The 26,165-nt window shown below is 40.4% G+C and overlaps 1 protein-coding gene across 2 annotated transcripts in view; it reads right to left on the reverse strand.

Annotated features, from left to right (window-relative positions):
* PACRG (parkin coregulated) overlaps positions 1 to 26,165 on the reverse strand; it is a 469,474-nt gene that overhangs the window by 162,208 nt on the left and 281,101 nt on the right. For both annotated transcript variants that reach the window (XM_024194745.1, XM_024194744.2), the window contains exon 4: positions 3,591 to 3,762. In XM_024194745.1, the coding sequence (XP_024050513.1) occupies positions 3,591 to 3,762 (172 nt within the window). The remainder of the gene's footprint in view (positions 1 to 3,590; positions 3,763 to 26,165) is intronic.

Raw genomic sequence — 26,165 nt, forward strand, 5'->3', positions numbered from 1 at the left:
GTGAAGATATTCCACTATGTATTATGCATCAAAACTTGCACAGTAATTCTGCAAGATACTTTTTTTGTAAAATTATTCCAGAGATTCAGGGGGCTTAAATTTGGAATAAAGAATTTGAGCTTTTCTATCAGAGGAAGGGAGAATTATTCCAGTGTGACTTTGTGAAATGTATTCTTTATCATCGAATGTAGAGATGGAAAAGACTCATTTGCAGTGCTTGCGTCCTGCTGGAATGCTCTGGGATACTGTTCCACTTTTTTGGTGAGTGGGAATGGCACATTATGGCAGTTCAAGAAGTGATGGAACACAAGTACTGGAGTGAAGCACTCACCCACTGCTCATTTGGTCAACTTGTCCATCTCGTGGCCAACTCAGGAAAATTCCCTGCAGCATATTCTCAAATGCTTGATCCATTTCCAGTCTAGATGATTAATGCAATTGGACTTTCTCCACTTCCCTTGGAAGATAATGAAGGGTCTACAGCCTTTGTTTTAGGAAACTTTTCCTGATATTCTTTTAGTTGGATGATATCACTAGTAGGTGTATCTATTTTGAATACCTTTAAATAATTTGTTTTACCTTGTTTTTATACCCGTCAAACACTGTATTGGTAGACTGTGTCATCCTACTTAGTCACTGCAAGATGACATATATTTTAATCTTTCCTGATAAGTCATTCTTTCTTGTTTTGAATTTCTTCCATGTTGTTGAATTATTGTTTTAAAGCGTTATAAAAATATTTTTACAAGGAGTTTGGACAGACCGTCTTTCAAAGGTGTGAAATGATGAAAGGCAATTATATTTGTACCTAACCTGCATTCATCCATATTATTTTAATCCTGTGTCATGCATTAGAGTAATAAATTGATTCAATTTTTTGTTATCACTATCTTGCTTATCTTCAGCCATTGCCTAACTATACTATTGGAGAGAAATTGTTATGAAGGAAGTGATTTTCATATGCTGATTAATATTTTTCAGCTTGGGTTTGTACTAGTCAAAATTATGAACTGTGTTAAGCAAGAACATGTAGGGCAGGAGAAGGATAAATTGCTCTTTAAAAGCATTACAAATATGATACAGTACTTCTATGCCACATTTTAAATGTCTTTTAGAAAGCAGCCCTTCACTGGTATTCTTTGATGCACATGGGGGAGGGAAAACTTTTTATAAAAAGTCTCTATTTATAGACTTTTTTGTCTCTCTCCCACTCCCAAAAATACGCTCTTGCCTAACAATCTTCTTTACCATATTGCCACTGAGGGGAAAAAAGAGTAAAATAAATGGAGTGATGTAGGAGACAGCTGATTAGTCAGATATAACTCACTAATGAGGACACTTGAGAGACTGCAGTGAGTTCAAAAGACAACTGAGTTTATTGTGGAGGTAGCAGGATCACACAAATCTATAGCTGTAACTACAGTACAATTTTGGTACAGGTAATCAAAAGCAAATTTAAAGTGTATTATAGGTATCTACTCTATTTGCCTGGGAGGACAATGCCCTTTTTGACATTAATGTTGGTATTAATGAAGGAGAAAGCCCTTCTTAGTAAAAGATATATGGACTCCACAATTTTTAAAACTGATAAAAGGAATAAAAATGAAAGTAATGACTGTACACTGAAATAAAATTGAAAACAAAGAAAATAAACTAGTATGTTCTTGAATGTTTTCAACTTGCCAAAATTATGATACTGTTTAAAAGGCTCTCTCTCAGTCCCACATATATATTTATATGTTGATATCTCTCTATAAGGCTGAAAATTGTGTATTAGCTTAAGCTACTGTGTAGTCACTTTAAAGTACAGTGGGTCCGCAGTCCCCACAGGATTCTGTTAAGTCCTGACTATGGAGCTTGCAGCCATCATGTTAAGAGTCTCCTTCCTGCAGATGCTTTCACAGTTTCAAGAAGCTTCATGTTTTATTACTAAAAACATACTTGAACGTTTCCTGTATTCAAATATATCTTGATAACCAACAATACAATTTTAAATACTTAATAAAAATGACAAAACTGCTCACTCTCTCCTCAAACAGAGGAACTAAAAGATAATTTGAGGGCTTTCGTAATTCCTTCAGGAGCCTGAACCACCTTGCACTTAGTTCCTACAGTACTGTGTCACTTTTAAAACGATTGCTCCTGTTAGCATTTTGAAATTATATCCCCCTCAAACAAAATCTATGAGTACATTAAAGTACAGCCAGAGTTTAATTAATCTTTTTTTTAAAAGGAGAATATTAAGGTGAATAAAAGACCAATCCTGGTCCTTAAAATACACATATTTTGATATTATTAGGTCCCAACTAAACGGTCTCCTCTTTTTCTTGTTCCCAGAGTTCTGCTTGACTTAGTTCGTCCTGCAGTATTCCAGAAGTGAATCTACTCCACGGTGGCTCTCTGTTCACCCAGAGGATCCCACCCATCTTTCCCTCCTGATGCTGAATGAATCTTCTCCACAAAATAAGCCAGATAACAATTTCATGTTCCTGCCTTTCTGACTGAACAATCAAGGTATCACTCTAAGACCAGAGACAAAAGAGAAGCTTCTACTTTCATTCTAAGGCTCCGTCTACATAGAGAGATTCTGAGCTTCCCCATGTAATATACATTTGTTTAACTAAGGGACTAGTTATTGCTCAACATTTCCATGTGGGAGAACTCTGGTTGAGGTCCTGATCCCATCCTCCTGTACAGTGGAGACAACAGCTGAGTGGGGAGGGCTGTTTTATTGTTTATTGGCAGTAATGACTTTGATCAATTAAGGAAAGGCGCTGATGGAATTTCAAAAGAATTTTGGTTGGAAGGTTGAATACAATAAAAATCTTTGCAGAAGTCAAAATGCATGCTAGAAGGTGAAGGATGATGCAGAGGAGTGGTCTGCTCAACTAATGGGCTGAAGAAACAGGAAAGGGCAAAATAAAGAAATGTATACTTAGAAGATGTGGTGTTTACAGTGAAATGAGATTCAACAGCATTCTACCTGTTGCTATACGACTTTCTAACTTTCATACTGCATTTCAATAAAGATCTGTTTTTGAAACTGTAAACACTTCCAAAAGGAATGTTTTGTAAAACAACAAAAATTTTAAATGAGGCATCCTTGAGACAAACAGTAGCCCAAATTTAGACATGTTGATGAGGAATGCGATGGGAATGGAGGGAACGAGGGGGGTGGTGTGTATAAGTAGAAGGGGAAGTCTAGTTAATACAACTGTAAAATAAAAAAATTCCCAACCTTTTTCTGCTATTGTCTCATGTCTTTTGAGATGAGCTATTTTATAAAATAGATGGATATATTTAATAAATATAATAAAATCAAGTAAAAGCTTCATTTCACTTTTCTAAATACCAAGATCCACACTGTAATAAGAAAAATACATGCCAGACAGCACATTTCTCTGGGATAGCTACACATATTAGGTGATTGAAGGCACAAGCCTTCTGGCCCCATACCTCACAATTTACTCAGGTTTCCAATAATCTCCAAGAAATCCACAACCTGTCATGTTTTATTGCTTAATTAGCTACTTGTCAAAAAGTCACACTATATACATTCATTTCTGGTTTTTTTCCACATACTCACTCACTTTTTATTGGGATAATGAGCTGAGGAATGACTGGAAGAATCTTGTTTCCCCCATGTTCCAGCATGTCATGGATTCCTTGCCGAGCGAAAAACTCATAGGGAAATGTCATTTCACAAAGCCCATCAAAAAACAGAGGCAGATAGTGATGATAGTCCAGTTTCTCAATCTCCACCTGAGAATGCACACAGAACAAACAAACAAACAGCATGAGGGTGACTGATATACTTTATGTAGGGTGACCAGATGTCCTGATTTTATTCAGACAGTCCCGATATTCAGGGCTTTGTCTTATATGGGCACCTAGTACTCCCCTTCCCCATCCCGATTTTTCACATTTTCTATCTGGTCACCCTAACTTCATGCCACATTCATAAGGAGTTTTAATAAGCAATAATAAAGTCAGTGTGTCACAGTAGGATATCGCCATCTCTCCCGTATGGTGTTTGGCATGATGCTGAAATTCTTAAGTCCTTAACCACTAGATCTAAAGTAGAGACCTAAGAAGAACCTGCTCCTGGACCTTTTTTGGTACTGGTGCCACTCAAAACAATCTTTTGTCAGTCTTTTCCAGACTCTCATAAAATGCATGTATCTAAAACCAGTATGTGAGTATTCTAGTAAAGTTAGGACCATATTCCATTATCTTTGCTCATGGTAAATAGGACTTTACAGTATGTATAGTTCCTCCGATTCCAGTGGCACTACTTATAGAAAAAAGTACTACTTATTTTGAGTAATAATGGCAAAATCTGGCCATAATATATTAACTTCAGATGCAAAATGGATCAAATAAAATCTGTCTGATCAATAAAAAATCATAATTTTACAGGAATGCAATATATGTACAGTTTACAGTTCCCTAGACTATTGCCCTCATTTTAATTTAGTAAATGATTAAGAGCAATAACACAGTTTAAGAGAAAGTTATTGAGGAATCCTACCCATTTCTGTTGTCCTTTGAATGCCTCTAAAGTTTGAGAGTATCCTGGTGGAGCAATAACCTTACCACCTGTGGTCTTTTTAGAAGGAGGTGGTATCCTCTAAAATAATCACACTTTCTGCCTTTTATTTCTGTCACCCCATCAGAGGCCTGGTGTTTCAGACTCTCTCTAGCCAAAGGGGACCAGGCTAGAGGCTACTTCCCCAGATCTGTTAATGCCATTCTGAGCATAGATAAGAAAGCTGCTTCATCACTGATGCACCTGCTCTCCCCAGAGATGGAGCATATTGCCTTCAAAGTGCTCCTAGGTCCTACTGGCTCATGAAACAACAGACTGAGCTTGGGGCTGTGTGTTATTTTTACATATTAAATGGTTGCCATTTCTCTGCTAACAGCTTCCAAAACGGATATCAGGAATGGAATTTCTATTTTGACAGAGTTTTTAAACTGGATATTTATCTACAGTTGTTTGCAGTGTTGTGGTACCCGTGTTGGTCCCAGGATATGAGAGATACAAGATAGGCGAGGCAGTATCTTTTATTGGACCAACATCTGTTGGTGGAAGGTACAAACCTGAGCTACACAGAGCTCAGACACGGATTCCCTTCTCCAGACCTGAAGAAGAGTGTCTGAGCGCTGTGTACTATGAAAGCTTGTACCTTCTACCATCAGAAGTTGATCCAAATAAAAGGACCACCTACCTTGTCTCTATCTACAGGACATACATCATAATCAACTCAGAAACAGAAAACATTTAAATTAAAAAATGATGGACGCTGGCTTTGTTTCTTAAGGACATCCATACTGCTACGGACAGTGCTTCTGAGTTGGCAAAAACAACATGCTCACCCAGTCCCTGATAACAGAAACCAATAGGAACAGCAAATACAGGCTCCAGGTGTGACATCCAACTCAACAACCAAACTAGCCACTACAGAAGGAACTATTGGGATATATGTTAAGAAGTGGTGGTGTGAGTAGAAAGCCTTCAAGGTTCAGAGATGGTAGGTATTGAGAGATGACCAACAAGAGGCAGAATAATCCTGACATCTGTCTAGTGGGCAAGGAATATCTACCTGACTTTCTTCCTAGACATCTTTAATTTTGTGTTTTCTGAACTGGATGTATTAGTTGGTCATTTGTAATACTGGTTATATTTTCATTGCATAATATTTTTTTAAACTGTACAATAGCCATTGCCATAAATAAAACATTTTGTAACCCTGATCCAGGTCATATAATTAAGGGAAGGACTAGCCTCTCAGGAGCACTCCTGTTCGTGTTACCTCTACACACTACAATTACATCAGAAGTATATTTCAGCCTTGAGCAGAGTATGATTTCTGGGTTTAATAAAATACAGCATATGACTTTTGACAAGGATTACAAAACCTCTTCAAAATCATGAACAACAGGAAATATAGATATATCTCTATCTCTCTATTTATCTATGAAGGAGAGATTAGTTGACTGAGATCTTCACTCCTAGTTGGCTCTCAACCTCTCAATGGCTTATCTTAGCACCACTTTGAAAAGAGCTCTGAATTCTGTCTGATTTCTTGATGCATTATCTGACCAAGTGTACAGCCAATATTTTTTGATTTTGCAGGCTTGAATGTCCTCCCACAATATGGATGCCAGAAATATTTTTGCATTAAATTCTGTGGTGTGAAACCTTTTGCTTTTGTGTTTATTGTTTGGCTTTGAAAAGTGGCTATTATATATATGTACTGAGAAAAAAGCAAATTTTTGGTTTATGCTCATAAAATCCTTTTTCTTTTTGCTTCCATCCACAAAAATATTCTGAGTTAAAGCTGCAATTCTTGGCTGAACATGCTCAAAAACTGCCAAGACCTTGTTTCAATTTTGGGTTTCATGAAGAGTCCTCAATAGTTGTTATAAACTTTTTATATACTGGTGGCACTGTATAAATTGTAAGATTAGGATAAAAATAGATTCCAGTGGCAACCTTACCTCTGAATATTCTAAGTTGAGGTCAGGTCTTTAATGGTATTTTAATATATTCCAATAAAGAGTGACCACAGTTTATAAACATCTGTATTAAAAACCTGCAAATGTTTCATGGAAGATAGATAATGCTTGGACTATTTTACAGATTTAAGTTTTAAAGGAAAAACTCCAAATGAGACAAAAACAATGTAACTAGTTAAAAAAGCAGCTCCTTGGCTCTTCTATCTATTAAATAAGGAAAGCAAGGCAGTTGGACAGAACTCAAGGGACAGAGGTTTGATAATGAAGACCTGAATTGATAAATAAATCATAGGACTTCTTCAATCCATCATACTTAAATTTTATACACTATAAAGCAACCCTGGTATTTAAAAGCTACTGTTTCAGACACACAAACAAGTAGGGCTTACATTCCCATATAGTTTCATAAAATCAATCTCAATTGATTACTTAATGTAATATGTTTTTAGATAACATTGCCCACAAGTTGGATCTGATTTCCTGGAGACATCATACTCAATGGTGTAGTAATTTTAGTTGCGAGTGGATGTGCTATATTTTATGTGCACTTCAATGAATGTCTTCATCCAAGCACTGCAAGAACTGGGATGCTGGTCTGAAACGGATATTTTTGTAAGGAAGGGAATAACACCTTTTAAACTCTATTGTTTATTCAGCAATTGCCAGAGTAGACAAAGTTCTAAATTCTACAAAAAACCCCACAACATTTAACAACCAGACTATGCAACGCATGATAAAAATGAACAAGCTTCAGCAGAAAAATCTAAAACTCCCTAAAATATCTACAAGTGCTCAGGGAGATGGCACGTATTCCACAAGTGCACAGGTTGGCCAAAAATAGAGATGAGGAGAAGGTGGGTTTATTATATTGCTGGTTCTAGGTCATTTGATCAGATGGATGTGTGTGTGTGCACCGCTATTAGTTAAACACTCTGAAAGGGATCTGTCAGGAAGCCTATAGTGCGAATCTGTGGAATCATACACTGTACCTGACTCTGGTCATACCTGTATGCCAGTGCCAACTATATCATCCAACCTATTACATCATTTATACCATAGTTATCACTTAGTCTATTTTTCTTTATATTCGTTTTGGTAAAATATAGGCAAGAAAAGTGTAATGATGCTCTTTTCTGCTATTCCCCCCCCCCACACTTTGATTGTACTTTCCCCTCCAGCTCCCTCAATGATTCCCCTAAATAGTAGTGATAGTGCTTGTGTGAGTATGTGAGAGAGAGAATACATGAGGCAAACAGGAGATGATGGTCACTGTCAATAAAGGCTTACAAAGAACATACTTTATGATAGATGGAGGATCTGAAAGATTTAGCACCTCTCATCTGTCAGCTCAGAGCTTGGAGGGAGATTCTGTAAGACCTTGCCATTTATCCAGTTACAAAACCTAAAACTAATCTCTTACACTATATATGCATTAAACCACTATCTAGGATGTTATCTGAGTTTATTAAAAAACTGCCATTTTAATTTGGTGAAAATCAGCATTTTTTTAAACAGTTAAAAGGAAGACTGACAAAATAATTAAGGGATTATGAATCTCTGCCACTGGTACAGCCTTATTAAGAATACCATTTTAAATAGTCTGTGGGGCTTCCAGAACTTTGGGTGTTTGGGGGTCACTGACCTGAAAATCCTTCTTTATGTTCATGCTCCCAATGCAGAATCCCCAAATTTTGCATATCAAAAAAGTGCATAACTGCTCTGTGTTACTCTGAAATATCCTCTGTTGTAATCTGCTCCTTCTGCCCAATTTTTAGTCTTGTGCAAAGCAAGGTTCACTATACTGAGAAGGACAGAGTATGTCAAGAGCTCTCCTATCTTTGGCTTGTTTCATTTTTTTGTTTTTAACATAGTTGAGGCAGGGCAGATAGTTGAAGATACAAAACGTCTGATCCAAATATAGCTTAATTACCCATAAGTACTTTGGGTAGTTGGCAAACTGTAAGAGATCTGCCAGATGCTTTAGCATTCTGCCTGTTCCTATTATCTAAGCTATACTTATTATTTATTAATTAAACCACTAGCTAGGATGTTATCTGAGTTTATTAAAAAAAATGCAGTGGAAATGCATTAGTGACGCTCCCACTTGCAGTTACATGCAGGCTCTCTAACCACCAACCTCGGACCCCAGAGCAATACCATTCTGACCTGGTCAAATATGGCTAGTATATGGGTTTAATATCTGGTCCACCTTTCCCTCAACGTGAAGACGACCGTGCATACTTGTGGTAACCAAGCTGAGATTTTCCCTAGACATCTTAATCAAACGCACACTGGTTTGGATTAAAACAAAATAAGTTTATTAACTACAAAAGGATAGGTTTTAAGTGATTATAAGTGATAGCAAACAGCTCAAAGCAGATTACCTAGTAAATAAAACCGCAAACTGAGCTTAACATACTAGATAGGTAGGATATAAATTAGCAAATTCTCAGCCTGAGTGATAAGAATTTGCCAGTCTGCTTAAAGCACAAGCTGCCTTTGATTTGCATCTTGGGTTTCCCAGGTTTTCATACACAGGCTAGAAATCCTTTTAGCCTGGGACCACCACTTCCCCCAGTTCAGTCTTTGTTCCTCAGGTGTTGTTGTAGGGACAGTGAGGTACCATCATGATATCATTTCCCCTTGTTATATCTTCTTCCCCTTACTGGAAAGCTCTTTTGCTGTGACCTGGGTTAAACAGTTCTCATTGTGTAGTGCTATCTCTGAGAGGCTTCTACTGTACACAGTTCCTGGGGTAATCCTGGTGCTTGTGTGCATTTCCTCAATAAGCCATTAACATTGTTTGGCCTTTTTACTGTTGTACCTGAAAGGCTGCTTGTGGGTGTTTTCAACCTCACAACATGTTTCAGTAACACATACATAGTCAAACTTCATAACTTCACATATTATGATAGCACATACAACCCAATGAGATACTAATGTCTAGCATATCAAGACTGTTAGAATGATACCTCACAAGGCATACTTTGTGCAAAACATATCCTATTTATAGGACAGTGGTGAATAAGGAGGTGCCAGGGTGTCAACACCATCAATCTCCACGCAAGAAAAAACAGAAAAAAAGAAATACTTTGACTTTGATTTCTAAGTTAATGGTCTCCCATTAAATGTTATATCATCCTGCACAATGCCATGTTTGGGTAGTGCAAACAGACAAAGGTCAAAGAATATCTTGCTACTAAGATTTGTGTTAATTCAGATGTCCTTCTTACATTGACTTAGGTCTACACTACAGCCGGGATTAACTCTCTGAGATCCATCCACTGCAGCAGATCGCTCTCCAGTTGACCCCTGTACTCTACCCCTGATGAGAAGCGTAAGGTAAGTCGATGGGGGAGTTTCTCCCATTGACTCCGCGCGGTGTAGACTCCGCGGTAACTCAGCCTAAGGTACGTCGACTCTAGCTACTGTGACAGACCCAGACCAGTGGGGTACAGGAGTCTGGTAGAGGGCAAATATACTGATCACTGGATGAGTAGTTTTCTGTTCCCTGAGTGACCAGAGAAGGGGCTGCACTAGAGTAATCAGGAACCTGCTAGAACCAGTTAAGGCAGGCAGGCTAATTAGGACACCTGGAGCCAATTAAGAAGAAGCTGCTAGAATCAATTAAGGCAGGCTAATCAGGGCACCTGGGTTTTAAAAGGAGCTCACTTCAGTTTGTGGTGTGAGTGTGAGGAGCTGGGAGCAAGAGGTGCAAGGAGCTGACAGTGAGAGGGTGTGCTGCTGTAGGACTGAGGAGCACAAGCGTTATCAGACACCAGGAGGAAGGTCCTGTGGTGAGAATAAGGAAGGTGTTTGGAGGAGGCCATGGGGAAGTAGCCCAGGGAGTTGTAGCTGTCATGCAGCTGTTACAGGAGGCACTATAGACAGCTGCAGTCCACAGGGCCCTGGGCTGGAACCCGGAGTAGAGGGCGGGCCCGGCTTCCCCCCAAACCTCCCAATTGACCTGGACTGTGGGTTCTTCCAGAGGGGAAGGTCTCTGGGCTGTTCCCCAACCCACATGGTGAATCTCTGAGGCAAGAAAATCCGCCAATAAGTGCAGGACCCACCAAGATAGAGGAGGAACTTTGTCACACTACGTTATTCACGTAGCTGGAGTTGCGTAGTGTAGGTCAACTTACCACAGTAGTCTGGACATAGCCTTAATGTGGCAAACATTAATTTCCCCTTTTCTCCAGGATTAAATCTCACTCCTTAGCAATTACAGTGAGTATTTGTTTGTTGTTGTTGGTTTTAATTGAAATGTGAATTTTGGTGCTTGTGAATGGTGCCTGGACTTTTCAAAAAGTCAAAGACGGGGACATTTTTTAACCACCATAACTTTCAAGCTCCTTTTCTGATTTTTTCCAAACTTCCCTGAAAAATTCTGGCTGTGAAAAAATTGAGCATGTGAATTTTCAGGGGCATTAGTTTCTTAATGGGAGTAGATTTGAAATTTGGGCTTATAACGGGAAACTAGCTTTAATCTCATCTATGGAATGGCTACTGCTGACCCACAGTATCTTTCCACTGTAGGGCAAGTGCAATTTCAGACATAGTAGCTTTGCATGTCATTTTTATTCTTCACATCTCTACTCTGACTGCTATACTCCATAGCTTTAGTCCTCTCCAGTTTCCCAGCCAGAAATATTCTCTTACATTTTAATCTCCACTCACTCACATTTTAACACTTAATGTATAGCCTCAGTGCATAATCCACTCACTACTGAGTTTTATTTTGAATGATCTCTAGTACATTATTTAATGTATTGTCGTCCCCCGTCCCCCCCCCTCCCGCCAAGGAAATAGACACACCTATAGCTTATAATAAAATATCTACTGTAAAGCACAACTGAAGACAAAAGGCTATGGGCACTAAAGGAAACATAACAAGGGAAAGAGGGAAAGATTATTTAGGGACTCCAATGGTAATCCTTACAACAAAAGCCAAGATGAATTTAGAATCTTTTCAGCACACTGCAGAGGCATTAATGTTCTGAAAAGTAGAACAAAAGCAAATAGCTGTCTTTCATAATTAAATACAATGAAGCAACATAACTCTGTACATTGTGTGTTACTGTCCTGGCAGAAGTAGCTCTGATATACCCTCCAAGTATTAATTAATCAAAAATATAACATTAAAAACTTGCTAAGGCAATCATTTTTAATCTAATTTATAACTATGGGGTTACTTGCAAAAGAGATCATGTGAGAGCTGAATGACCTGATCTTTTCAGATAGCTTTTCCTTACAGAATTAAACAAGATGATTCCCCTTTCCCCCCAATCTGTTTATAAAGTATGATATCACAAAAAAAATAAAGTGGTTGGGAAATGTTAGGGAGAGAAACTGTTTTGCTAGATTTTATACAATAGGACAGAACATAATTTAGTTCTGTATACTATTTTCCATGCTCATGATCTCCCAATGCACTTTTCAAAAAGAGGTGGAACACAATGACATTTAATCCTAAAAACAACAAGGAGGAGTATACGACCAGGATCTGCACTGGAAAACTGAAAAATGTTTAGTTCCTTTTTTCTCTCTCCCCTTAGTAACATGTGCCCTGTCAATTTCCCAGATCTACCCTGCAAAATGAGGCAACACAACCCCTTACCACAGGCTGATTGTTCCTGCTTCCTGCCTGTCTTATTTTGCTGCTGCCTTATCTCCCAGCTGATAGGGCTGCCAAATCCATGCTGGTTTCATCTCCAACTGTAGGTTAACAGTTAGTGCAACCCACCTAATTTATCCTGTTTTTTGTCCTGAGGCATATAACTAGACCATTTTAGTCAGTATTTTTTAAAAATCGGGTTGTGTTGCAATTGATTTGCACAAGGTAATATCCAAAACAACTGAAATGGTTACTTACTGTAACTGTGGTTCTTCGAGATGTGATGCAGAGGTATATTCCACTTAGAATCATAGAATATTAGGGTTGGAAGAGACCTCAGGAGGTCATCTAGTCAAAGTAGGACCAACACCAACTAAATCATCCCAGCCAGGGCTTTGTCAAGCCGGGCCTTTAAAACCTCTAAGGATGGAGATTCCACCACCTCCCTAGGTAACCCATTCCAGTGCTTCACCACCCTCCTAGTGAAATAGTGTTTCCTAATATCCAACCTAGACCTCCCCCACTGCAACTTGAGACCATTGCTTCTTGTTCTGTCATCTGCCACCACTGAGAACAGTCTAGCTCCATCCTCTTTGGAACCTCCCTTCAGGTAGTTGAAGGCTGCTATCAAATCCCCCCTCACTCTTCTCTTCTGCAGACTAAATAACACCAGTTCCCTCAGCCTCTCCTCATAAGTCATGTGCCCCAGCCCCCTAATCATTTTCTTTGCCCTCTGCTGGACTCTCGCCAATGTGTCCACATCCCTTCCGTAGTGGGGGGGATGGGGGACGTGCAAAACTGGACGCAATACTCCAGGTGTTGCCTCACCAGCACCCAATACAAGGGAATAATCACTTCCCTCGATCTGCTGGGAATGCTCCTACTAATACAGCCCAATATACCGTTGGCCTTCTTGGCAACAAGGGCACACTGTTGACTTATATCCAGCGTCTCATCCATTGTAATCCCCAGGTCCTTTTCTGCAGAACTGCTGCTTAGCCAGTCGGTCCCCAGCCCATAGTGGTGCATGGGATTCTTCTTTCTGAGGACCAAGTCACAAAGAGGAGGCTGCAGTTCCTGGAGAGAGAGGGACCCGCAGGGTGAGAATGTACAACAGATAGGGACACCGCCAAAGGAGGGCAGCACCTGCCAGAGCTAATCCCCAGGACAGCCAGGCAGAGGCGCCATGAGCAGTGAGTGGACCCTGTGACAACGAGGATGGACTCCCTGAGGCTGGAACCAGAGTTAATAAATGGTGAGAGATCTGATCTCCCGAGGCAGCACAGGAGAGTGGTTGGAAGGACTTGTTCCATCCCATGTGCCAGCAGTAACACCATGCCAGTCCATACTTTTCTTGGAAGAGGCAGAAAAGTCTCTGAGACCTGGAATTGTCTTGATTGGTCTTATGCAACCTTTTCCTTGGTGCACTTGATGGAAAGAGGTTCCTCCGTCTCTTCGAAAAGGCAGCAGCTCTGACAATAGCATTCTCTGAACCCAAGGGTGAACTCTGATCGGATGTAGGTCTCGGTGCTGAAGCAGGCCGCATGGGCGAAGGTCCCTAGCCACCTGAGTGCTCTTCATGAATCACTTGTAAATTGAATACTGCTCTTTGACGTGGGTCTCATCCAAATACAGCAAGCACCCCCACATGATGGACAATGTTTGAACCCTGGTGAGGTCATCACCAGGGAAATACTTAACTACTAATACTAAGGATATTAACTAACTATATATAATTAGAGCAAGTCACTAAAAGAGAAAGATTGTGAGGTTAAGAACCACACAGAGTTCTGACTCCAGTCACAGGCAGTAAAAAGGAACTAGGGGTCGGGGGGGGAGGGGTGTCAAGAAAGCACTGCCTCATATAGCCAAGGGAGGGACTACGGCCATGAGGTACAAGTGCTGTCTCCTACAGGTACTGCTAGGCAAACTTCTCTGGCTCTGGTGTGCTAGGCACACACACGCGCACACACACACACACACACACCCTCTCTATGTGGAATACACTGCTTTATCGACTTGAAGAACTAACCAAAACAAACCCTCCAGTAAAGATAGCAGTGTTATCAATAATCAGTCATAGAAATCACAAGCATATAGCACTTTGCATGTTGTGGAACTCCAGTTGCATCACAAGGGAATTATTTCTCTATGCTGTTAATTCCCAATTCCTATAAGACCTTTCCCTACATTTCTGAACATAATATAGGTGGCAGAACATACTCAGCAATGGTGTAAGCCAGGGGTGGGCAAACTTTCTGGGCTGAGGGCCACATCTGGGTGGGGAAATTGTATGCAGGGCCGGGGCAGGGGGTTGGGGTGCGGAGTGTATGAGGGGGCTCAGGGCAGGGGGTTGGGGTACAGGAGGAGTGCGGGGTGCGACAAGGGGCTCAGGGCAGGGGGTTGGGTGCAGGAGGGGTGTGGGGTGTGTCAGGAAGCTCAGGGCAGGGGGTTGGGGTGCAGGGTGCAGCAGGGAGCTCAGGGCAGGGGGTTGGGGTGCAGGGAGGGGGCTTAGGGCAGGGAGTTGGGGGGTAGGGTACAGGAGAGGCTCAGGCTCTGGCCCAGCACCGCTTACCTCAAGCGGCTCCAGGGTGGCAGCGGCGTGCACCAGGGCCAGGGCAGGCTCCCTGCATGCCTGCCCCATCCTGCTCCCGGAAGCGCTGCCCTTGCCGCGCCTCCAGGTACGACCCCTGAAGCTCCCATTGGCCGCGGTTCCCCGTTCCCGGCCAATGGGAGCTGTGGGGGGGCCGTGCCTGGAGACAAGGGCAATGCACGGAGCCGTCTGCTCCCCCACCAGGGACATGGTGCCGGCAGCGCCGCGGGCAGGATCCAAAGCCCTGAAGGGCCAGATCTGGCCTGCGGGCTGTAGTTTGCCCACCCCTGGAGTAAGCAGACAACTCCCACTGGCTTATATCAGGGTTAAATTTCATCCTTGGTTTTCAAATGTACTTCACAGTTTATTCATGTTTAAGTTTCTATTAACTCGTGATATTTCAGAGTGTGGGGAAATTAATGATAGGCAGAAATTGAATTCTACCACCACCTATTAAGGTAGTTCTGAATGAGAGTGATCCAATATTTTGTTGTCCTATATTAGGACAAGTTAGTGATATCAGGCTTCACTCTCATTAACTCTAGAACCAAAATAGCTGAGACTACCTGATGTGTAAGATACCCAAGAATACAAAAGTAAAGAAAATCAAGTGGTTTTATTTAACTATTAATTTAGTTAGGCTCTACTGACACTTTCTGACTCAATGGTTTTCTCAAGGGCATGTGAAATATTTCTAATATAACAAATGATTATGGATCACACTTAAATGGATTTGCTTTCTATTAATTGATGAAAGGCAGTAATGGCAGCCAGATGTACCCTCAGAAAAGTGTTCTGTAAACATAATTGATAAATGTGGAATGTGCTCAAGAATTGTTTATGTGAATGAAGTAATGGAGACACACTGTTATCTCAGTGACAGACAAAAACCCATCTCCCCTACTTCAGATTGCATGCTTTTCTATTCATATCCTTCTAGGTGCTAAAAAAGCTTCAGACATCTCAAACATATACAGTTGCTTCATCTCTGCTCTTTTATGAGACATGTTAACATGTCATAAGAAATCCACAAGCACAATAAATGAGAATCTTTAGACTGGGATATAAATGGTGGTGCACGTGACTTAAATAAATGCTTCATTGCTTACCCCCATTTTACTAAACCCTGACCCCCAGTGTGATGGGTTGGGTCACAGAAACTCTCTCAAGACTGTCACTAGATGTGCTGGGATACCACTGAGCACAAACCCCCCTGCCAGAGAAGGCTTCTCTCCACTCCCGTCTTCCTGAGTAAGGCCTGGTCCACACTACCCCCCCACTTCGGACTAAGGTACGCAAATTCAGCTACATTAATAACGTAGCTCAATTCGAAGTACCTTAGTCCGAACTTACCGCGGGTCCAGACGCGGCAGGAAGGCTCCCCCGTCAATGCTGCGTACTCCTCTCGCTGAGCTGGAGTACTGGCGTCGACGGCGAGCACTTCCGGGATCGATCCCAGAACATCGACTGCCTGCCGTCGGACCCGGAGGTAAGTGTAGACGTACCCTATGACACTCCAGTCAGCTACAGCACAGACCAAGAGGTTGGCCGTGCCCCCCTGCAGTGCACAGAAACTAAGATTCACTTAGCCCAGGGGCTTCTCAGTTAACAGGAAAAAGAACAGGAGTACTTGTGGCACCTTAGAAACTAACAAATTTATTTCAGCACAAGCTTTCGTGGGCTACAGCTCACTTCTTCAGATGCATAGAGTGAAACACACAGACAGAAGATATTTATACCTACAGAGAACATGAAAAGGTGGAAGTACGCATACCAATTGTAAGAGGCCACACGATCCATTGTCTACAGCCAAGCTCTAAGATACAACCGCATTTGCTCCAATCCCTCAGACAGAGAGAAACACCTACAAGATCTCTATCAAGCATTCTTAAAACTACAATACCCACCTGCTGAAGTGAAAAAAACAGATTGACAGAGCCAGAAGAGTACCCAGAAGCCACCTACTACAGGACAGGCCCAACAAAGAAAATAACAGAACGACACTAGCCGCCACCTTCAGCCCCCAACTGAAACCTCTCCAGCGCATCATCAAAGATCTACAACCTATCCTGAAAGATGATCCCTCACTCTCACAGATCTTGGGAGACAGACTAGTCCTCGCTTATAGACAGCCTCCCAATCTTAAGCAAATACTCACCAGCAACCACACACCATACAACAAAAACAGTAACCCGGGAACCTATCCTTGCAACAAAGCCCAATGCCAGCTCTGTCCACATATCTATTCAAGTGACACCATCATAGGACCTAACCACATCAGCCACACCATCAGGGGCTTGTTCACCTGCACATCTACCAACGTGATATATGCCATCATGTGCCAGCAATGCCCCTCTGCCATGTACATTGGCCAAACTGGACAGTCTCTACGCAAACGAATAAATGGACACAAATCTGACATCAGGAATCATAACATTCAAAAACCAGTGGGAGAACACTTCAACCTCTCTAATCACTCAGTGACAGACTTGAAGGTGTCAGTTTTGCAACAAAAAAACTTCAAAAACAGACTCCAAAGAGAGACTGCTGAACTCGAATTAATATGCAAATTAGACATAATTAACTTAGGTTTAAACAGAGACTGGGAATGGTTGGGTCATTACACTAATTGACAGGTTTCAGAGTAGCAGCCGTGTTAGTCTGTATTCGCAAAAAGAACAGGAGTACTTGTGGCACCTTAGAGACTAACAAATTTATTAGAGCATAAGCTTTCGTGGGCTACAACCCACTTCTTCGGAAAGCTTATGCTCTAATAAATTTGTTAGTCTCTAAGGTGCCACAAGTACTCCTGTTCTTATTACACTAATTGAATTTTTTTCCCCCACATTAAGTTCTCCTCACACCTTCTATGTGTCATCTCGATTATCACTTCAAAGTTTTTTCTTCTGCTGCTACTGATAGCTCATCTCAATTGATTGGCCTCTTACAATTGGTATGCGTACTTCCACCTTTTCATGTTCTCTGTATGTATAAATATTTTCTGTGTGTTTCACTCTATGCATCTGAAGAAGTGGGCTGTAGCCCACGAAAGCTTATGCTGAAATAAATTTGTTAGTCTCTAAGGTGCCACAAGTACTCCTGTTCTTTTTGCGGATACAGCCTAACACGGCTGCTACTTTGAAATCAGTTAACAGGGACTTTCCTAGCACTCAGTATTCAGTCTTTTGGGGAGCCTAAGCCCCAGATGAATCCATTTTACTCTGTATAAAGCTTATACAGGATAAACTCATAAATTGTCCACCTTCTATAACACTGATAGAGAAATATGCACAGCTGTTTGCTCCCCCAGGTATTAGTTACTTACTCTGGGTTAATTAATAAGCAAAGTGATTTTACTAAGTATAAAAAGTAGGATTTAAGTGGTTCCAAGTAATAACAGACAGAACAAAGTAAGTTACCAAGCAAAATAAAACAAAACATGCAAGTCTAAGCCGAATACAGTAGGAAACTGAATACAGGTAAATCTCACCCTCAGAGATGTTCCAATAAGCTTCTTTCACAGACTAGACTCTGGGCCCAATCCTTTTCAGACCAACGTTGTCATTTATGGCCTGGGTCCAGCAATCACTCACACCCCCGTAGTTACAGTCCTTTGTCCCAGTTTCTTTCAGGCATCTCTTTGTGGTGGAGAGGCCATCTCTTGAGACAGCTGAAGACAAAATGGAGAAGTTTCCAGAGCCTTTTATATTCTTCTTCTTGTGGGCAGAAACTCCTTTGTTCTTCTGTGCAAAATCACAGCAACAAGATGGAGTTTGTAGCCACCTGGGCAAGTCACCTGAATGATTCAGCTTTTTGCAGGCTGGCACCATAGTTTACATGTTAGTTTGGACGTTCCCAGGAAAGCTCAGATGTGGATTGGCATCTCCCAAAGTCCATTGTCAGTTAAGTGTTTCTTGATTGGGCACTTACTCAGAATAGTTCTTTCTCAAGAAGCTGACCAAATGCTTCACTGATGCTACTTAGAATCAAACACATTGAGATACAAGTACATAGCCAATATTCATAACTTCAAATACAAAAATGATACACATACAGACAGCATAATCATAACCTGCAAATTACAACCTTTCCATAGACACTTTACTTGACCTACTTTGTACAAGATTTGGTGCAACTATAGGACCTTGGTTGCAACAATGATTTATACGGTCACAGTTCATGTCAATAACATCACACCCAGTTATTTGCAATTGCCAAATAAAGCATTTTTATGTATATATTTAATTTGGGAGGAGTGCGTGTGTTTAATGGCCCACAGACACTCCTAGTTACAAAACAGGATTAAGTCTCACCAACAGTTTGACATCTGAGAAATCCCTGGGGCTGCATCCTATCTGCTATCATTATGAAGCATGAGAAGGCTTACTAGGGCTCCCAGCCAATGACAGGTTTGTGAAGAAAACCCCTTAAGTTCTGCATTAAAGATGTCTAGGAACACTAGTGAACTCCACCTCCCACCCAGATGTTTAGCAAAGAGGAATAAGACACTCCAAATAATAGTCAGGCTGGGGGCAGCCCTTTCATCTGCCCATAACACATCTCCCTGTCAGCCCCTTCCTCTGACCATAACACATCCCCCACAACAGAGAACTGGGACCAGGGAGAGCAGCAGATAAAGCTGCTGCAGGTGTCTGATCTCCCATTTCCTTTGCTGAGGCACATAGGCTTCCCATGTCTTTTCTGCTCCTTACAATAGGGAACGCCCTTTAAAACCCTGTTAAAAGGGCAGTGGATTAATTTGACTCTCCCTGCAAAATACACAATAGTGGTTTCAGCATAAAACAAAACTCCCAAAAATGATATTTTTTTTTTTGGAAAAAACACTGATTTTCCCCATCCCTGAAAGAATTTTTAACTGATGATTGCAGTTGGGAGGTGTGATAAAATTAATGGTAAAAGAAGTTAAGATAATAGGGAAAAGATCTTGAAGTATAGAATTATACATTATTTCTCAAGAATGAATTATTAGGGTAAAGCAGAAGGGAACATCATCCCATTCTCAAACACAGCAGCTGAACAATTTTTTTTATTTGTTTGGACACCAACCTTATTTTTTATCCTAGTTACTCAGACAAAGCTGTCTGTCAAATCAGCTTCTATTTTGTTGGTGCACATCAAAGTAATGTTAAAATTGAGGGGGGGAAATCCATAAGAAAGTGGAACCAGTGGGATCCAACCTAGTGAAATTGTTGAAGGCAAAATTACAAAACATATCTAAAGAATTACCCTGCTTGAATAATGAAGCTATAGCACAAAAAGTTCATTGTAAGGCCTTTTGCAATGTAATGCATACTTAACATTTTGTTCATTTATAATATTTTGTCATGTGTTCCAGACATACACATAATTGTATGACTGTGGCAGTTTTATGGTTTTAGTTGTTATTTATTGGAGAAGGTTTTAAATTATGTAAAACACAAGTCTAAGTGACAAATTATGTCATGCATTTCCTTGGCTTATTGATCCATACTACTTTCCTAAAATAATAAAAAAAGCAAAAACATGGCTCAATGACACAGTTATTCTTTTTTTTTTCCTGAATTTAAATGGTGTAGTTACTTTTTCTTATAACTCACAGTTAAAATGACCAAGTAGATACTTTTTCCATCAGGCTCCAAGTTTTGACATTTGTCTCTAAAGTTGAAACTAGATAGTAAGGCCATCACAAATACAAAGCTACACTGCCTGCTTTCCTTGTCAGAACAATGGCAAGATACACTTTTTTAAACAACTTAAGGATGACATATCAAGTGGCAAGCCTACTGTATTGTCATTTTATAGCACTAAGAAATACAGAATGGAAAGGGAGGGAAGACACCATTCACACAAATCTGGGGCTGAAGTCTAACCTTCCAAGGAGGCACCTAAATTATTTTACAAGTACAATAAAGATACCTCAGTACAATACAAACCTCAGTAGTCTTGGATGCTCATTCAAAAGCTAACCAAAACGCTCAATGAATATTCACAACATGGGACTCCTGGTTTGACTACCTCTCAAATCCAGGCTCACATACATTCTCCCATCTCAAACCCCCTCTAGAGGTTTTTCCTTCTGCAGTTCCCTGCCTGTGCAAAGGAGCCCGGCTAAGGCTGTGAATATAATACCCTGGCTCAAGTCTGATGAATTAGATTATCCAGTCTAAAAATTTATAACCATAATTATAAACAAGACTAAAAATAAAAATTGAACTCAGGGAGCCTTGAATCTTCCAATTTTAAACACATTAGTGGGGGGAAACATTTTGTCATTAGGCTAATCATTATTTAAGGAACTAAGAAGATTACATAAGGGAATAGGTATAGTTTATGTACAAAAACAGATGTGCTTCTCTATATGGCTGTAATTGGGTTACTTCTTAGTTAGCTCTACATTATTTAACCCTCTCCACTTTCATTTATTTAGAGCAAAGTAACTTGTTTACTGATGGCCTCTCTGGGGTGATAAACAAATCATATTCTTGATCACATGATCCAAATACTCATTGTGATTGATTGGGTAGTTCTGACAGATGTTAAGAGACAAACAACAGAACTGCTGTTCCATGCCTCCCACATACGCTTTGTTAAATTTGTCTTAGAAGTTATTCTGATATCACATCCACAGTACATTGGGAAAATTCTGCCTTTCCTTATATTTTATTAAACCTCAGTGACTTAAATATATGTGTAGGCAGAATTTATTACTACTTCTTAAGCATGGAAAACATTGTACAAAACATAAAGGAACACAGTTGTTGTCTAAAGGAATTTACAATATAAGAACCCATGCTTTACTATGCCAGTAATCTCATTGACTTCATATTGAATTTGCAAAACCACCTTATCATTAACATGGATTGTTGGGTAGATCATGAGGAGAATCCATATTTTACTAATTCTACAAACTAGAATTGACTCTTTATATGAAATCTCCCAAATCAGAATCTTAAATTTACAAGAATCAAGTAACTCAAGTGGCTGTTTCACTAATTTGGCAAAGACTAAGCTGATGTCTCTGACATGGAATGTTTTTTAATTAGAAGGTTGTATACCCCTCTTGCTCTTTTTTAAATAAGAGAGCTAGAGACTGAGCGGAAGTCTGCTTACCTTAGGCTATGTCTACACTACTGTGGTAAGTCAACCTACGCTACGCAACTACGTTATTCACGTAGCTGGAGTCTATGTACCTTAGGTCGAGTTACTGTGGAGTCTACACCGTGGCAGGTCGACGGCAGAAAATCTCCCATCAACTTACCTTACTCTTCTGGTCGGGGATAGAGTACAGGGGTCAACTGGAGAGCGATCTGCAGTCAATTTGGCGGGTCTTTACTAGACCCGTTAAATCGACCATTGGCGGATTGATCTCAAAGCGTAGACCCCGGCTGTAGTGTTGACCTGCCCTTAGACTGGATTCTGAAGAGCCAGAATTGCAGCCTGTTGATCTTTCATGAAAGTGGTCTGAAGGACAGCTTTAAGAGTTAACAAAAAGTATAAAGTACATAAAGCATATCTGGCCCTCTAGATATCTATTTATACTTTCCAAAAGCTTTCAGTAGAGTCCCTCACAAGAGATTAAGTTAACTCAGTAGCCACAGGGGGTGAGATAAAATCCTTTCATGAATTAAAAGCTGGTTACAGGAAAGAAAGCAAAAAAAGCTAATAGTAGAGATGCCCCAGGGATCAGTACTAGGATTAATGTTGTTCTATATTTATCACAGATGTAGAAAAGGGTGATTAGTGAGGCTGCAAAATTTTTAGACTAAAAGCACTTTAGATCAGTAGAAATTGTGGAAGATTGTAAAATACATTAGAAGGACTTGACAAAACTAAATTATTTAGTAACATGGTGGCAGATAAAATTCAAATATAGACAAGAAAATAAAGGAATATTGTTTGTATTATTTCTCTTACAGCAGCACTTTGGGGCCCCAATCACAGATCAGGGTCCCATTTTGTTCTGTGTTTGTACAGCTCCTAGCATAAAGACAGTCATTGCCCCCAAAGACCTTATCGTCTAAATAAACTGCTTTTACGAACTAATGAGATCTGAATCATGTAAATCAATGAAAAATGCACCACATGTAGGGGCAACACCCTATCCTCTGGCCTTGACAAATGCAATCTTGCCCCTCTGATATCCATTCAGAATGCAGCTGCAAAGATCATTTTCCTAGCCTGTTGCTTAGACCATGTCTCCCCTCTCTTTGCATCCCTTCATTACCTCCCTCTTCTCCATTGCATCAAACATAAGTGACTTATCTTCCCTTTCAAGGCCCTTCATGACCTATCCCCTTCCTACCTATCATTTCTCATTCAGCATCAAAAGTTAACTCCCACCTTTAACTGGCCAATGATATCAGCCTTCATTGCCCACTTGTTAAATTTTTAAACAAACACCTTCATGCTTTCTCCCATGTGTCCCCTCACGTTTGGGAGAAGCTCACCATAAACAATTGCAAAATTAACTCATTACCCTCTCAAACCACCTTAAAACTCTCCTTTGCTGTGAAGCCTACTCAAAACTTGACCATGGTTAGGCTGCTGCTGCGCTGAAACCACTGCCGGTCATGCTGACCAATATTGTCTTATTGTTTCCTTGTACTTCCCAATCTGTTTGTATCCATCCATTGTCTCTTGTCTTATACTTGGATTGTAAGTCTAAGTATCTTTGGGGCAGGAACTGTCCTTTGTGTTGTGTTTATACACCACCTGGCAGAATGGGGTCCTGATCCATGCCTGGGGCTCTTAGGCACCACAGTAATACAAATAAATAATAAAATAAAGAAGGATTAGATGATAACATGGAAACAATTACATATAGGTGTTTTTTTAAATCCATGGATACAATGAACTCTCCATGTTTTATTTTGCTGCAATAACTGGTTGAGTCGTCTCTATCTTGAAATTCTTGCAGGCCACAAAGGGATAGAGTCAAGTCAAATTTCAGACTAGATGGAAACCTGTTCCACACCCACAATCATTTTGGTATTACAAGCAGTAGAGACCAATCCTCTGCAGAGTACTCCTGCTCTGGAACTCTTCAGGAAGCTTTGACGTCCAGATGATGCCATAGGACCTGCCCCACATTCTTCAGACTGCTCTGGCTCATGAAGGAGGATAGATACCAAAAAAACCCAAACAAACAAAAAAAACCCACACCACAACTATGGGAAATCAGAGACTGGAAATTCACAAAGTATCCTGATGCTATTGCTAGTGCAAGAAATGGAGCCCAATCTCTCCAAGAGTAAAGGCTTGCTTCCCAGCACCAAAATCTTGGTTTATCTGGCTTGGTGGATACTGCCCGTTTGGACTTACTCCTCAGAGCCACTGTGTGGTAGGACTTCTGGAAAATCCTCTTGTAGCAAGACTTAAAGGTATATTTGTGAGGACCTGTGCAATGCCAACATAGGAAGAACAAAGATTTTTGGACTCTTCCAGGGCATTATCCTGAACTTGGAGGTCTTGAAGAATTAATGAGGTTCTAAAAGGTAGGATTTAACTGAGAAGAAAGTATGGACCCTTGGCTAACTGCCTAATTAGGTTCTTCCCAGGGTCTCTGCCTCACCCATGGAGCATCCTATGTGGGATCTGCTGATGTCTGCCCATGAAGGGAGTGTGTTTTATGAGTTCTTCCTTCTCTCTCGGGGAGAGTGACTCTTCCATAGTGGAAGGAGTTTGCCACAGAATGGGCTAGGCCAATTCCCCAGCCAATTCCCCTGTAAACCATGTTAATCTCACTACACCACCACCTTTTCAGAAGCCTACAGCAAAAGTTCCTGACTCTTTATGAGGCAGCAGATAACTGGACTGAGTAATGGTCTCTGCTGATGAGCAGGTGACACTACAGGGGGAGGGATAGCTCAGTGGTTTGAGCATTGACCTGCTAAACCCAGGGTTGTGAGTTCAATCCTTGAGGGGGCCACTTAGGAATCTGGGGCAAAATCAGTACTTGGTCCTGCTAATGAAGGCAGGGGGCTGGACTCAATGACCTTTCAGGGTCCCTTCCAGTTCTAGGAGATAATAATATATGGAGATATCCTATTTATTATAACAAGAATCAGTCCTTTCTACAAGCTGGGGGGCTTCGCTACATAAATGCTTGTTTCAAATGGTACATAAAAGTGTGGGGAGGGTTGTGGTATTATTGGAGGGAGGGGATTGTTTTGGGTTTTTTGCTATCACTACCAACTTTTAGTGAAAATACACCCTGGTTAGAGCTCTGCTATCAGTAGACACACAAAAATTGAGATCTATGCCAAACTCTTAAATGCACGAAGTCAAATCTAAGAGATACCTACTACAGATTCAACTGAGGGAAGAATTTAGCATAAAGGCATAACAATTAATATCTGTCTGTTATCCAGCAAGGCATTTCTTGGAGCTACTTTTAAAAAATGAACCACTGGGATTCATAGTCAGCCCTATTAACACCTAAACTATTGTTGTTCTTTAAATCTGATGTTGAATGTACGTAAGTCATAGAAGAGCAATAACGAATAAGTAAAAGACTTCTAATCAAAGGTTATTTCCATGCTGATTTAACTCATTTACAAAACAAACTGATGCTTAAAGGGCACCCAATTATTTAACACCTCTAATCAACAAACTGTCTAGAGCTTACTGAGATGTATTGGTCTTATTAACCACATTGCAATTGAGTACAAGAAAATTGTTGATTTTTGCATCTGAAACACTTTGCTCCATGTGGATAAATATTTTTAAAAAGCACATTAATCTGCATATTTAGGGAGTCAATAATATGCATGATGAAATATGTGGAAAATACTTTAACTGAGTAATATTTATATTCTCACTGGAAATTGAGTAAGATTTTTCTCATAATATGTAAACAGATCACTTCATTATACAGCCAAATGATGCACATCAAGAATAAGACGAGGGTACTAATGGATGAGTTCTGGTGCCAGGCTGCTTCTGGTAAGGTCTGGAACTTGATTCCTTTCTTTGCTGGCTAGAGCCCAGATTTAGTGACCTTTCAGACATGCTGTAAGAATCTATGTTCTCTCTGATTTTTCTTGTTGAAGGGGATTTGATGGGGTTATATTTGGCTGAATGTCAGGGAAGAATCTGTTTTCTTTCACGACTGGAGATATTTCTTGAGGGATTTTTTATATGTGGCATTATATCCCACAGGGTTAGCTGGGGTTAATGAGAAGCTGCCTTGTTTTAGGGCTGGGGAGACTCTCTCAGGAAGATTCATTTAATTGCTGTTTTGAGTAGATTTAATTAGTGTGGTTTTAAACATCTTTGTAAATCCCTAGAGATAATTGATGGGTATAATAAATAATCATTTTCAGTATTGTGCACAGGAAACCCGACACCAAATCCCTGTTGTTAATGTGAGTTGTGTGTATTGATGCTTCTGCACTTTGCTGAAAATGTACCTCAAATTCTAAATCTACACATTCA

Source organism: Terrapene carolina, unplaced genomic scaffold (assembly GCF_002925995.2).
Source record: "Terrapene carolina triunguis isolate 2854851 unplaced genomic scaffold, T_m_triunguis-2.0 Scaffold85, whole genome shotgun sequence".
NCBI lineage: Eukaryota > Metazoa > Chordata > Testudines > Emydidae > Terrapene > Terrapene triunguis.